This window comes from Hyposmocoma kahamanoa, unplaced genomic scaffold (genome assembly GCF_003589595.1).
Source record: "Hyposmocoma kahamanoa isolate Upper Pololo Valley unplaced genomic scaffold, ASM358959v1 64, whole genome shotgun sequence".
NCBI classification, from domain to species: Eukaryota; Metazoa; Arthropoda; class Insecta; order Lepidoptera; family Cosmopterigidae; genus Hyposmocoma; species Hyposmocoma kahamanoa.
In genome coordinates this window covers 12,012,644-12,028,967 of record NW_020653852.1, presented here as the reverse complement: position 1 = coordinate 12,028,967, position 16,324 = coordinate 12,012,644, and the positions used below count along the sequence as shown (strand labels likewise).

The 16,324-nt window shown below is 34.6% G+C and overlaps 1 protein-coding gene across 2 annotated transcripts in view; it reads left to right on the top strand.

Annotated features, from left to right (window-relative positions):
• Positions 1 to 16,324, top strand: part of LOC113231005 (sex peptide receptor-like) — a 53,535-nt gene that overhangs the window by 10,293 nt on the left and 26,918 nt on the right. For both annotated transcript variants that reach the window (XM_026465138.1, XM_026465137.1), the window contains exon 2: positions 11,043 to 11,386. In XM_026465138.1, coding sequence (XP_026320923.1) covers positions 11,135 to 11,386 — 252 coding nt within the window. In that variant the 5' untranslated portion in view covers positions 11,043 to 11,134. The remainder of the gene's footprint in view (positions 1 to 11,042; positions 11,387 to 16,324) is intronic.

The window sequence follows — 16,324 nt, the reverse complement described above, 5'->3', positions numbered from 1 at the left end:
GTTGAAAAATGTATGCAGCAACATTTAATTATTTGCTTCAATAGGCCGCATTCGTCGTGGGTATAATAAAAAAAACTTAAAAACGCTTGGAATATTTATCGTTCAAGAACAAAATCAAAGAAATGTTTATTACGTTCCAATCTAAATACATAATACAAGAATAAAAATATGCAACGAAAGCTTTAGCTTTCCACGTGAAAGAATTTTAAGCAAATTGCGTGAAAACCAAAATTTCAATTTTATAGTATTGTTTGGGTTCCCGAGAGATCTTCGGCAAACAAGAAGGAGTTTAAAAATTGAACAAATTAAATAACTATTAATGAAAATTGCACCGTTAGACCCAAACAGGTCGTATCGAGGTGATGTCTGCTCACATTAAGCTTCATTTTTATTGTTTGGCACATTCTTATTTCTGTGGAAGTTGAAAAGACTTTGTTCCTCGAGCCGTTTCAGAATTTTCTCTAGAGTAACATAAATCAACCACCATTTTGTACATTCAATTTTAGTACACTTTGTGGCCATGAAAGCAAGCTCACTCACTTGGATTTTGCATGTAATCTCATCATAGTGTACAAGAACCACACGTTATTAAAAAATATGAATGTGGAATAATTTCACGAGAAAATTTCTATTTTTTCAACAAATCAACATGTCCTTTATAGGTCCTTAATCGTGCTGACCGTGACCACATAACCTCTAAAGGACTACACACGTTAGTTTGTTTGAAAAACAAATATACGCAATTTAGGTCCGAAAAAAACGCTTCATTTCCAATATAACAATCGCGAAAACCTAAGAATTCGATTTTTTAAGCGACACGCCTGCACGCAGTTGCAGTGCCAATCAGTGTTTCACAATCACAAAGATGTAACGGGCACTGCCACTATGTTTATAACCCTGAGACATAACTTGACAACTCACGTGTGTCTGTAATTTCACCAGAACTGAAACGCAGTAATGCTCACACTTCTGCTTGGCGGCAGAAATAAGTAAGATGGCAGTACTTCCTGGACGAACTTTTTTGCAAAGAGCTCTACTGTTAGGCACTATATGATCATTTCACATGACTCTAAAAAAAACTGGTCTCGTACGCTTAAGGCGATAACGGATATTACCCCCACGAAATTCAATACAGGCCGTATTCATTTCACAATTCGACGCGCAAAAAAGTAAAATTTCGTCGTAGCACATTGAAGCCTCCATCTACTAAAATGGAACCAAAAAATACTTTGTTCCAACAACCACACACTTCCTCCTGTTTAATAAAAATTACGAAAATTAAAAATTATATTGCATTTTCTCCGATCCGTCTTAGAAGATAATGGCCTTAGATTAACAGAGTATAACCATAGTATAATAAAAAAATTACTTTAACTTCATAGAAACGTAGTAACGCGGCGAGCATAATCTCACAATGCACTTGCGTTGCATAACAACGTCCCAACGCGCCTTTAATTATTATTATGCGAATATGTGCGTCTGTACATGGAGCGCGGTGGTTGCGCACGCATACAAGCCACTTTTTATTTTACTGTGGTTTATCAGTATGAGAAGGTCATCTATTTTTACTGACTTTAAAAAAAGGAGGAGGTTCTCAATTAACACTGTATGTTTTTGATTATTTTGTAAATACAAACAAAAAATTCAAAAAACGCAATACTTCGGCACTCGTGAACCGATTTGGATGATTCTTTTTTTGTTGAAAAGAGGGTACCTCAGTACCGAGATGTGCCGTACCTGTAACCTGTAACCAGCTGGCAGTAACGAATCATATGTTCGATAAATAGAAGAAATGTCGAATTTAGCAATAATTTATATCGTGTTATTTAGCATTATGAATTTTAAACACTTTTAAAGCAATCAGTATTTATATGATTGAGGTAGTTATTATACAAATTGATCATTACTATTTTACAAAAAAAAAATTGCATGCAGCTCCACAGCAGCTTCCTGCTTGACCTATCGTGGTCTCTGATATTTTACGAACACCGGACTACAATACATAGTGTAGCGACTGTATCAATGGGTTAAAGGTTGGGTGTTAACAACGAGTGAGCAAGGCCAAGCAAATGTACTTACAATTTAATAATTTTATTACAAACACGTATGTCGCTATCAAAGCAAAACAGCAAAGACAAATCACGCAAAGGGCGCCAAAAATATCACATTTAAATTTAGAATTTAAGTATAAAATTAAAACTTAAAGAGACTATAAAATACATTGACCTACTAACAAATGGACGTCGGGTTCGCGCTAAAAAGTGTCCGCACCTACAGGGCGTTATAATCGCATACAGAGCGTCAATCGCGCAACAGTCTTCGTTTGTTCGACTGACAGCAAGGTTGCCAATCATGCAGTACTATAAAATAATAACTTGTAAATATTACTGCAGTAAAGTGTAAAAACAGGATTTTGTATCATACTTTCACTAAACAAGTATATTGTGTTATCATAGTTTTCATTTAAAAGTGTTATTTTGTACAGTTTTAAAGTATTTAATTTATATATAAATTAATCCTAAATATAAATTACAAAAGCAAACAAAATAATCAAATAGCTAACTGTCCTTTTTCTACACATTGCATGCGCAAAAGATGGAAAGAGACCCATTACGTTAATTTCAAGAAGCTTATATAAACTTCTTGGTCATTTTCAATTGTTCGAACTATAAGCGATTGAAATATTTGAAACAAAGAAACTATATAGTCGTGTTGATTTTAATCTTATTTTTAAAATGACTTTTTATTAAACGTTAGCAATAACTAACAAAATATTGTTGTACTCGTTTTACTGCTTGGGATTACCTATCAGAAGTCAAAAAATACATTTGCCCGAAATAATGTTAGCTCGAATTTTCATAATGTCAAATATATTTTTTTAGGAATATTACAAAACAAAAGCTAAATTTGGTTTTGTGTCCTCAAAAAGCCAAAATTAGATTTTGTTTTGTTGCATCAAAATTACTTGAAAGCGTAACCGTTTTATTATAAATCGGTTTTCGGAATTACTGACATTTGAGTTTACGTTTAGTTGTAATATCGGTACATTTCTTATAGTACAAGCTTATTTTCATATTTGTCCAACTCTTTATTATATCTTTAAGTGAATTTGTACAAAATTCGACATAATAATGTATATAAAAATTAATTAATAATTACGAGAAAGGCTACTCCATTACTCTTATGTTCAAGTATTTTTCAGCCGAAGCTAAATATGGTGCATTTTGTTAAGTTTCCAGTAGATATTTATATTTTATGTTCCAGCTAAATATGGTGTTTTTGGGCCCTTGTTTACTTATTTTTTAAGTTGTTGCAAGCAAAATTAGGCAGTACTGCAATGACGTTACAACTTAAATTAAATGTTTTAGTTTTTTATATTTCGTTAGATGGTACTACGTTTGTATAGGTTAACTTTTTTTTTTGTGGTTTTTGTATTAGACCCGATGTCCATTTGTTGGTAGGTCAATGATAAAATATATATAAAAGAGATTTGTAGCGACTGCTGCGATTCGCTACATGTAGTAAACAGTCAATAGGTATACTGAAAAAACAAACAACATTAATATTAATAAAAGGACTGGTGGTCAAACATCGCATATGATATCATGATATAATTCTAACAACAACTGACAGAAAATCGAACTATGACGTTATCTTTATAATCTAGAGATTAAATGCCTTTGTGTGTGTTTTACTTGTTTATTACGCTTTTTATTGTTAATACATATTGATACTAAACGCATGTACGCACACAAATTGTGAGTGTTCTAATAAAGCTTCTATTACCGTACTACACTGCGTGACATGGTATCTAAAAATAGATATCCTGTTATTTTCATATTAATAAGCAATCATGTTTACCACGGCAAACCTGTAGTTCATATTAAATCTTGATAATTCATTTAAACCTACAAAATCTTGTTATTCGAAATAGAACGAATCGAATGAACTAAGAGCGACTTTGCCAGGGGCTTTACGTTAATTCCCCAACTATAGATAAATATCATTGGTAAACACTCAATTCACTGTGCTGACTTCCTTGAGAAGAACGAGCAAGAAACTTTAGGGATTATTCTTTTCAAATAAGCTTAAATGCTATGGAATACACTTTGAATCATATTTGTGTGGAATCTCGACTCATGGTGTCTTTCCATACATCTTTATCTAACACGCAGTCTACAATTTTGTAATAAGACTTTTAATTTGAAATATTTTTAGTGTAAGTTTTAAACTTAGGAAGTGGTATTGTTAATAAAACTCCGGAATCTTATTGTAGAAACTGTATCCCCGTAAAAGAATCGTTTACCTTAGTTAAACGAAATCGTGGTACATTGAGTTCGGACTTAGTTCTAAAGTTAATCTTCTTTCTAACCGAAATTACGTATATTTTTGCGGGCATACAAAATATTAGAGTAAATGTACTGTGATGCCACAGTCATGATTCCAGTCTCCTTAATCTTTTCTCTGAGAGAAATCCGAGAACCTAAACGGTACATAGAACGAATAACTCGTTTTTACCACTCAAATATGTTTTATGATGTAGGCACAGATCAGTACATATGTAGATTCAAAATTATGGAAATGCAGGTTTGAAAAATTATTAAGCCGTTTACAAAACACTGTTGAAACGAAATTTTGATATATTCATATTAGTACAATTAGTAGTATTTGTAGTAGATACGAAGTTATTTTACCTTACTTACTATCAGAAATACGGAGATGTAGGAGATATAAAACAAACGTGCAATTCTTATCTTTTCTTTTTTATACCAAGCGACACGGGACGAGCAAGTCGTGAATCTGGTTGTAAGCGACACGCCTACCCATAACAGTTGTAGTGCTACTCGGAGCTTTAAATAGCAAAGATCTAAGGGGCACTGCCAGTGCGCCCGTCACCCTGAGCCACAAGTTGACAAGTCTCGTGTGCCAGTAATATGAGGAATTGGTAAGGGGACAGCACTTCACTGGACAAACACGTTTACAAAGAGCTGCTAGTAAAATCTAGTGCATTTCGTCTCGTAGCTTTAAAAATAAATTAGGCTTGCCTACGCCTGTCCTTTTAAATATAGGTCAAGGTCCAGTGGCGAAAACATTTCCTTTTAATTCCCCAAAAGTTATACGGGTACACTTGGCACCGCAGGTGTTAATCGAAATTTCACCTATTTGCAGGAAAACAGGCTCTCTAAGGGCAAATCTTAGACAGGCAGCGTAATTGAGTTGGACGTGATAAACAAATCAAGACCTTATTGCGACTACTTTAGGCTAATTTCTTTTCAGGTGATTAATCTAATGAATAGAGTCTTGATTGCAATGACTGTTTGCCCGACATTTAAATAATTCTAACTATTCCATAAATAAGGCATCGTTTTGCTTCCTTATGTAGGAGATTTGATTTTTTACTAATACTTGTACTAGTGCTTACTTTTATCATTTTCATATAATTAACTTCACGAACACTTTAAGATAGTTTTGTAGAACAAGTTTTTATCTTTTAAATAACTGATGCTTTTAAGGGTAGACTTCTTCCAAACACTCCAATAAAACGCCGTATTAACCAAACTGATTTATTGAATTATCTATTCCTCCAACAATTTATATCAGAACTTTAAAATACACTCAACAAAATTTGTAACCACAAAATACCGTTATAATTCCTGACCAATCAAACTTGAACATTTGATGAGATACGAATGCATAAATTTTTGGAATAAGCTTATTTACCCTTATAATATTGAAATAAATAATAATGAAAATAATTTTTCTGTTTTACGATTATATATTTCTTACATAAGGATGCTAATTCATGATTTTGTGTATACTCCGTTTATAGACATATTATTATATATATATGTATATATTTTAACTATTCACAGCGAAACAGATAAAAAAAGATAACTTGTAAAATAAATGACGGGAACTAAAAGTTATATAAATAACAAAATTTACACGTATTAGTCAACACTTAATACACAATACTTTACTGCTTTAATTAAAGTATATGGAGAAAATATCACATATAAACGATAAATAATTTATTTATAGTCCACTTACTTTATATGAAATTGAAGTTTATGATCTCTTCAAATTTTGAGGTTATTTAAAAAGTGGCGTTTATTTGGTATTGGAAGTTACTTATTCAGAAATTAACCTTATGTAATAATACACTTTTATGATAACAATACACTTTCGTGACGCCTAAATTAAGTCAATTCCAATTTCAAACATTGCAAATAAACAGTTGCCTGTTTGAAAATGGCCAAATACATTAATAATTTCAATAGATTATTATATTTTAGGATATCTTAAGAGCAAAAAGAATTGCACAGAACAACTTCAGAACATTAATAGCGTAAGTAGTATGGAAAACAAAATTACTAGAATGCGAATAGAATAGTTATTCTAAACGATGAAGTAATAAACTGACAATAGTTAGACTTAATATTTTTAAATTTGTCTTATGATATTCTATACCTTGGCAAGATTGTGATTGTGAAATGGTTTGAGACTGGATGATGTCATACAGAAATAGAAACACTAGTTTGTACAGACGGATCTTGTTCCGTTGCACTGGAGTTGCACTGCACGATATTTGAACAAGAATGTATAGCTTCATGTGCTGTTGACTGTTCAAGGTTTTATTATGCTGTTCATAATTTATGCAGTTCCATCAGAAGTTTCAGGTTTACCAATAATGCATAGGTAGTGCCTTTAGGGGGCGCCTCCAAAAAGAGCCTGCTTCGCTCACGGCGCTAGCAAAGTAAACGTGCTATTGCTTCACTCACTCATTTAATTGCACCACTTACACTCAAATTTTCGATCATTACTGGGAAAAATATAAGGTGTGTATGTAAGTATTCCATTTTGATCATGTGCCTACAAGAGGACGCCATTGTATTGATTGCACCCGGGCACTACATGAGCTAGCGCCGCACAGTGGGCGCAAATTGATAATTCTTGGACATAGGAATAACTTGTGGAGTATCGAGCTAATTTTTTTTATATGATAGATAATAACATTCCTAACAATTTTATTCTTGTATAATTTATTGAAAAGTTGATAGTATCAGAGGAAAAAAAAATATTTTTTTTTGTATGGAGAAATATACATTTTATTTTTTATCTCAAAATATACGAGAATTTAATGTGTGTGGGTTACTTACAGTATAGTTCCAATCATTTTCTATGTACAAAAAAAAATCCGTCTGCATGTACTTAGATTGGACCTATATTGCAAATAATTTATAAAAGCCATAGCGCAACTACGTTCAGCACGGTCAACTTTACGTCTGTTATTTAAAATCTACTATATGCTACTAGTTATAAAAACGGCTTAAATTCAATTGTACCTTACAAAACTTTATAACTCAGAGTCGACGGCTTAGCTTTGGCAACCGCTATTTGTGCAATGCGCAAAAGGAAGTAAGTGTGCCTACAGCTCCGGTACCGGTAATCTAGAAAGTAGGGAGGGTACTGTACGTGCACCCGGGGCAGCTCACCTGAGGCACTAGCCTCTCGAAGAACCGGATGAAGTCAAGTGACAGAGGTTTGTGACAACCCTGTACACTGGCTGATCTGGGGTCAGAACCTGAAATTATAAGGATCCTGTGTGCGCACAAGTTATAGTGCCCTTCTCGTCTACCCTAATAGAGGTAGAGAGGGTCACTATAATCAAAACTAATGTAGAAAGATATGGGGTTGTACCTTATAAAGCTGAGCTGTTGACCGTACCTTAGAGCGGTTACACATGGCGACATTTAGCAGCGATGCAAACGCAATGCAAACGCGATGCTACACTTGGGATTTATAGGCGATTGCATCGATCGCGCCCATAAATCGCAAGTGTAGCTATGCAATCGCGCGTTTCGTGAATGTGCATTTGCATCATTGCTAACAGTCGCCTTGTGTATCCACTCTTACATTGTCAACAGTATAATTATTCTATGCAGAGTGAACTGAAAAAATACAGCAGTAACTATAGTCCTGGCTATAATTTTCTTTCAATGACTACGTAATTGATTCTAGTAGACTGAACTTCTGTGTCAACGAGTTGATTGAAGTATAGACTACTATTTGTTACCAAATTCATTTCTTCGTAACGTTTTTAATCCATTCTGTTTTTGAGCTTAATATAACCAATATTGGCCATATAAATAAGATAAGCTCAATAATAGTAAACTACCTATCCCAAGTATAGTCCGATGTCCTGAGAACATAAACATTTATCGAGTAGGTGTTTGTGGTAGGTACCGTCGTTATTTCCGATTTCCATAATACAAGGGCTTTAATTACTTACTTTGGGTTCAGAGAATCGTGTGTGATGTTGTCTAATATGTATTATTATAAAAAATGGAGATTAAACAACACAGATCTTTGCAGAGAAATAAATAAATAGTTAAAGTCATCCGGTTTGTGATATTAATAACTAATGATTTATATTTTCAGCACAGAAGTGAATTGGGAATTGGCCTGAAGCGAAATTCATTCATCAATCGTAAATCCACATTCATTCTGTCGGATGAAATAAAAGAAGTCATAAAAGCCACACAGACTGTCACTTTGCCAACTAGGTAGCCCATTTTGATAGCTTTTATTATACTTCGAAATATGGATTGCCGTAATAATTAAGCTGGAAAACCGTTAAGTCAGGATTACAAAATTGACGACCGCTGTGGTCGAGTGGCTTGGACACCGGATTTCATGGTGTAGACATCTCTGATGTCCCGGGTTCTGTCCTTGTCCGGGTGAATGTAGAAAACTAAATTTTCCATATTGTCTCGGGTCTGGGTGTTTGTGGTACCGTTGTTGTTTCCGATTTCCATAAAACAAGTGTTTTACTCGTAGTTACTTACTTTAGTATAAGAGCAACGTATGTGATGTCACACTTATAGACATGTAAATAAATAAACGCATACTTTATGTACACTTAGTATACTTACAGGTATTATGTTAGGTTAAGTACATAACTAAGTTAGAGTTCGTCATATAATGTTGACGTAGTTTTTAGTGGGTTAAATGAATATTATAACTACAACATTCTAAAAAAATATTGCTTCTCATGAAAGTGTACAGTAAAGATTGTTTTTATTTTACTCATGCTATAGCGCCATATTTTTTATATTAGTATACAAACATTGCGTAAAACTCTTTGAAGCCCATTACGGTCAGTGCCGTCACAAAGGATGGGATTTAATGCAGGTATCTAGGTCCTTTTATATAATTTTATATAATCCTTTTATATTTGTCATTAGTCTTACTAGTTTTATTTTTCATTAAATATTGTAAATTTTGTTTCATTTGGCGCCTTTGAAATTTTTTTATTTATGTAAATTAGGCAACTATGACCCATCTAATATATACCTCAAAGACTAACATACATAATATAAACTAAATAACTAATTTACGCGAATTGCACCCGTCGGTAACATGCGGCGTGATATAAATCTTTTTAACCATTTGTTGGCGCTTTAACTGCTTTGCTTCGCTGAGAAATAGTTTTATCGAAATAAGAAATGAATCAATATCATCATCATCGAATCAACAGAACGCTCACGGGCGGCCGCCATTGCAAAAAAACATATTTGATGAGAAAGGACGTGGTTTTGTTTTATTTGAATTTTTAGTGAAAAGATCTTGTAATATAATTTGTAACAGTCGCTGGAGTTTCAATTCTGTCTAATAAACTTTATACATTGTTGTGGGTGATTTACCATTGTCATCCAGTTTCGAATGCATTCATACTTCTGTAAATATCCAACATTGTGGAACTTGTTCAATGAACTTTATAAGTAAATTTTATTCACTTATAGTAGCACCAGCCCCCGTAGTATGCCGCCTCGATAAAGCTATTATATCCACATTTAGCTGTCAAATTTGAGTGATAAACGGCATTTTACAATTTTATCGCAATAGCGAACATGGTGAGCACCGTGACGTCACATTTTTATGTCATCGCCGGCGACCAATGACTGCGAAAGATTAACACAGTGCCAAACATGGCTGACCTTGCAGTCGCAGCTGATTTTAAAACATTTGCACAGTAATTTTATCAACGCAAAAATTGAGCGCGACAAACGAGATGAAAATACATTTTTTGTAACAACAAACTAGTAGAGTAATTTCACATAAAAATAATTGAATATCAATTCGATAAAAATTTAAATACATTTTTTGTTTCATCGTTTTCGCGGCGATGATTAAACGGCAAAGATAGCTATATATGCAATTTTATATCGTTGTCCTTGTTAAACACAGATCTGCAACAAGCACGTAGAAAGCTTCGTAAGGTCTGCTGGTTAGTTCCGTGACTTACTTGGCCGAGCATCTAGTCGAATAATATCATGGTACTAAAACATCGTGACATTCAATATTTTTTGCGGCTACACCAATTTCCTGGTCTCAAACTAGGAAATTCTCTGTACTAAGAGTAACAAGAACAACAAAATTCACTCTGAGGCACTTCCCAGAACTAATTTATAAAAGTTTATTTCCCAATTTGCACTACCGGCAATCGAACCCGGGACGTCCTCATCCAGCGCCCACTATATAAGCCGTTGGACCACTGAGGTCGTCTTTGTTATATAAATATAAAATATAGTTCTTATATAAATTCACTCATTATCTTGGACTGTGAAATGAAGACACTAGTTTTCATTACAGTCAACAATGTCCGTGTTACCAGTAGAACTAAATAACAACATATGTGTTCCTGGGTAAAGTCCTTTATTTTTATTTTATTATTTATTTAAGTTATGACGATACGACTTAAATGTTAACTCCTTAGAAAGTTTGTATTGCGATCTCTTACAAACCGTCGAAATCACGGTAGGAAAAAATGCTTATTTTTTATAAAAAATGTACTGAAGCTCGCCTTTATAATTTCAAGAAATTTTGAAACAACAAAAGCGTCGGTCCTATTTCTTAGAAAAATTGTTGCGGTTCTACCTAATCAACCAAAAAATTCTATCGAATGTAATTTACCTTTTCGCTGATTTCGATTTCCTTATTTTTTAGACAGAATTTTAAATAAATTTTCTTTGTTTCAGGTCTAACGTAAACACAAGCAATGAAAACTGATGATAATTTAATGAAAACAGTTAACGACTTTAAATAGACCCAAGAGGAAAAAACACACAAGATGGCGAATAGTACAACAAAAAATTTGTTGGATATTTTTAACATTTTTGCTTTAGGGAATTCAACAGATGGAAGGATGAACAAGACTCAGTTACGGTCGGTGCTTAGAGAGATGGATAGTGAAGCTTTCGAGTCATTATTCGTGAAAATGGTGAATGAATTGAACTTGACATTCACTTGCGGGTATTGTGAAGGTAGCTTTAGAGATGTGGTTCATGCGTATAACAAAATTCATGGATACGTCAGTTTGTTGGTAAGTATCCATGCTCACTTTACTTACATCACGTTTAATTTTGATAGGTGCTTAAGATTTAACTAAATATGTCTAAGGCACAGAAGCCCTGGTAAACTAATGGTTTCACCGCCTCTCAAGCAGAGGGTCGTAGGTTCGAATTCGGGCTTACACCGCTGAGTTTTTACAGAAAACGTCATGAGCAAACCTGCACACGTCTGCAAAGTAATGATGAATGAAGGTGATGTGTGTGACATTCCCTACAGCCCAAGCACTCTCATTGTGAGAAGAGGACTGTGCTCAGCAGTGGAACTATATAGTCTAATCATACAAATGATACGCTTATTTAACAGCGTTAATAACTTAGAGAATTCACATTGATATTGCGATGTTTGTCTTCGTAACTGGTATTTCGCGTACGACTACGAACAAAAGGTGGTCCAGGTGGTACTGCCACCTTACAATGTTTCAGCATGCAAGCAGTAATATATATAAGCTTTATCGTGTTCCGGTTGTAAAGGCTGCTGGAGAAACTACAGACGAAAGGGAATTGTCAACTTTATGTCTCAGAACGCAGTAACAATGCCCCTCGATCTTTGTGATTTTACACTTTCAGAGCTGTTATGAAAAAGCATGTCGGTTACCGCCACTCCCACAGCTTGTTCGACCTATCACTTGATATTATAAAAAAGAAGTAATACAATTATCTCTTATTCACATTTAAACATTGACTTACAAATAAATGGACGACGGGTCTAATACAAAAACCAAGAAAAAAATGTCCCAAGTCAACCTATTTAAACGTAGTGACATGTAAAGGAATACGAAAAAGCTAAAACGTTGAATTTAAATTGTAATGTCATCGCAGTACTGCCTAATTAAGCTTGCTTCGCTGTCAGTCGAACAAACGTAAACTAAAGCGTGAATGACGCTCTGTATACGATTTTAACGCCCTATAAGTTCGGACACTTTTTAGCGCGGACCCGACGTCCATATAATTGTAAGTCAATGCATTTGGATTGTAATTATTACATATGTTTTCTTTTAAGAGTCGATACTCGACTCATAAAAGAGCCTCAGATCGAACCGTACTGAATCGGTTCTATTGCTCGAGTCAAGCGGCAGGAACACTGGTTTTATTTCAGAATTTTTTTTTTTACAAACTAATTTAAAGCCCTTTGAAAAATGTACATCGTATACTATACGTGTTCTATTTAGTTCAATGGATATAAAAAAGTCATTGGTATATGCAAAATACCTATTGAAGACAGCGGTTTTGTTGTAAAATTTTGAGGTAACTTTGTGTTTTCTTTTTCTATCGTGAAAATTTTTAGGAATCGTGTTTTCACACTGCATTGATGCGGTGTCCTCAATTTTCCTATATATTTTTTATAAAGTGATTAATTCAACACTATCACTGTTACGCGGAATCAACCAATTTGAGACTGCATCAACTCTTAAGCAACTGAAATAATACATGACGCGAACTCTAAATAAATAAAGCTGTCTCTAATATATAATAGAATCAATCCCATACAGTAGAACTTAATAACGATCCCCGATTCAACGAATACCTACCCACAAGGCTGAAAAGGGTTACAAAAGACGGAACGTTTTAGGCTAAGAACTCACGGAGCGGTGCTCACCCGCATCCGCCGCGGCTGCGGGACAGTCGTTTTATTTCAATACTCACGCACGAGTCGCACGACACCACAGGTTTGTGCGGTCGCGTGTCTGCCGCGGTTGCGGAACGGACCGCAAACTTGGCAAGAGATGATTGCAAGTCACGCGGTTTTTTACGATCGGTAAAGACCATCGCCAACCGCGAGGATTACCGCGAGCAATCAGAAGCAGTGGGCCTGCAACCGCGGCGGGAGCGGTTGTAAACAGTTCCGTGTGTTCTTACCCTAAAAATTCCTTTTATTGGGTAGTTAATGAGTTTCTTTCGAAGAGATTTTAATTTTATTTTTATTTGTCATCGTTGCAATGATTTAAATTGTAATATTCTGACATTGATAACATGAAATAAATAATTATATTCTACTCGATAACGTTGAAATATCTTCGAGTTTTGAACTTTTTCAAACATAATTTTTCCAAGTTAAAAACTCGGAAATTTCCTATGGATTTCACACTTTGGTGACTATTACTTATCGTGTTATTTTCAATTGTTCAGTCAACCCTACATTTAAGCCAAGGTTGTTTCCATCACGTTTCGTAAATAGGTGCTAAATATTAATTAGAAATATCTAACCAAGGAACATTGGACTCTGATAACAAATCTTTAAACGTCTTTTAGATTGTTCTGGAAGTGAATATGATACAGCGAACAATTTTGACAGGAATGTCGAATATATCCCATTGAATAATCCGAAAATTGAGTCTATATTAAAATTATACTGAAACAGAAATTTTGATTAAATTGCACTATTTATAATATTAAACTATTTTATGGTATTTTTTTGTTTGTAATGTAAACCTAAGATGAAAACACATATAGTATCCTTATTCAAACGTAAACATGATGATGTAAGGAAAAAAGAGATTATAAACTTAAAACTAATGAGAATAAAAACTTACACATATGATACATTTGACGATACTAACGCGAGCGACCAGTTGAAATGATTAAGGAGATTATTATGAAGTCTGTTAAAATTATGACCAGATAGATGTTAGCAAACTAGGCGGAATGTAGATTTTCTACTGACATCTAGCTGTCTTTATTTTATTTCTCCTTTCATAGGTCTGCACGTATGCTCGCAAAATTTTACCATAGTAAGTAGCAGTGTAACTGTTATGGACAGGTATATCACTTATCATCAGGCGAACCACTAGCCCATCCCGTCACTTTGTATCATAAAAAGCCTAACTTTATGCAAGGCAAACAAAAATTACGTAATTATGAGCCTATCAGTTAGTAATTTAACATTGATATATAAAATCAATATCAATTTACTAAGTTCCGAAACGGCGGAATGGATTTTGACAAAATTATCGTAAGTCTTAGAGCAGTTACACATGGCAACTTTTAGCAGCGATGCAGTCGCTAATCGTCTACCTTTACATACGCGCGAGATTTTAAGCAGCGATGCAAACGCGCAACTGCATCGATACAAACGCGCGGTTGCATCGCTACACTTGGGATTTATAGGTAAATGCATCTGAGGTGAAGCTGCGGAGCCTTGAATACCGGCCTGTATAAAGTTGCCTGCTTGTCAGTATTTTACACGATATATCACAGAGAGTGTGCACGATTTAAGTAATTACGCATTCCCCTGTCCATCATCAGGGGGACCAGACGTAGGTTGGGGTTCCAAGGTGGATATTCCAACGATTCGCACGAAGCATTTCGCTTCCACATTTATATGGCGAACGGCGATGGGGCGGAAGTCTCTACCTGCAGACTTGTGCCCTGAACGATAAACTTGGCCCTTTGCAAGGCGAGAGTAAATAGGCATTTCTTAGATGTACATGCTCCATCGTCGATTTCATCATCACTTTAAATCAGGTGGGATAGAGGTCAAATGCGTCTTTATTTTTTAATAAATAAAAAACTTATAACCTAAAAGAGACCTACTCCAACCAACACAATGCAGTGAGAGCAAAGATCATTAGCAGGCAACAGCGTGCAAGCGAGAATGAGATAATAAAATACCAGATAAATTAAAAAAATACCGTTACACACTTAAATATATTATAACGTATAATAGATAACATCAATATACATATACGTAATTATAGGAACATAACATAAATATTAAAAAAATAACAACATGATTACAAAGAGAGTTCAGCAATAAAGTGCGCTGTCAACCTTTTCGTGAATATGATATACAGTTTCAAGTGTACTTATAACAAAATATTATCCTTTGGGATGGTGGAAAGTCTCATGGACACCATAGGTGTAGACTGACTTATGGACTAAATAAAACCTCCACCCCTGTTAGTTTAGTTACTTACCAACCTTGCTTTTGCTGTTGCAGCGCCCTCAAGTCTGTTAGTTATTTTCTGTCATTATTGTATACTTTTAAAATTATATATACATATACTTCGTTATACAAACTAAAAATGTTGCAACGTTGTGTTATATAAACGGTGTGGTGTAGAAACAAATGGAATCTCTAGCGTGTAGTTATAAACTGACCCCACGTGAGGAAAGTCAAGGATGTTGTTACAACATCCTCCTTTCCAACAAAAACATATTTAAGTCGTATAGCCAATGACGTAACTCTATCAGTTGATGTAAACACACTTTACAAAAATTTTTTGGATTCAGTTTATTTTTACATAACATACCTATATATACATAAACAACTGTAGTCAGATGTTCTGACGATTGATCTACTCGATGATTTGTTTTCTACTAATTATTTGTTTGTTGTAGAAGAATGGTATAAGTAATGCAGACTTTTACCATAGTGTAATAAGATAGCTCCATACAAACGTAGCAGCGCGGCTTATATGTGTGCACGCTCGCCGTGCGCCGTGTACGGACGCACACATTCGCATAATATCGCGGTGCACTCGCGTTGAATAGCGAGGGTCATCGCACGCGCCATTCACTATAGGATTGAAGAATTCGCTCGTTGTTTAAAAAAATATTTCTTGTGTTTGTGGTGGTTTGAACAAGAGTGTCTCAAATCCAAAATTATTCCGCTTTTCATTTCTATTTCATAAATATACTCTCATAATCGATATACCAATCCGCGATGCTGATATAAAAATATCAATACGTAAGTACTGCATTTAACAAATGTTATTTCAATATAGCACGAAAATACTGTAATGAGCACCTTATTTTTCTTTTCAAATTATGTTTACAACCTCTAGGTCATCTAGGTATAACTAAAACAATAATGTGACAACCCTACCTCTAACCGAAGCGAAGACATTGAATGACGGACTCGAACAAGCGGGAATTGCGCTACTTGTCTTATTATATTATACTTTTGCGTT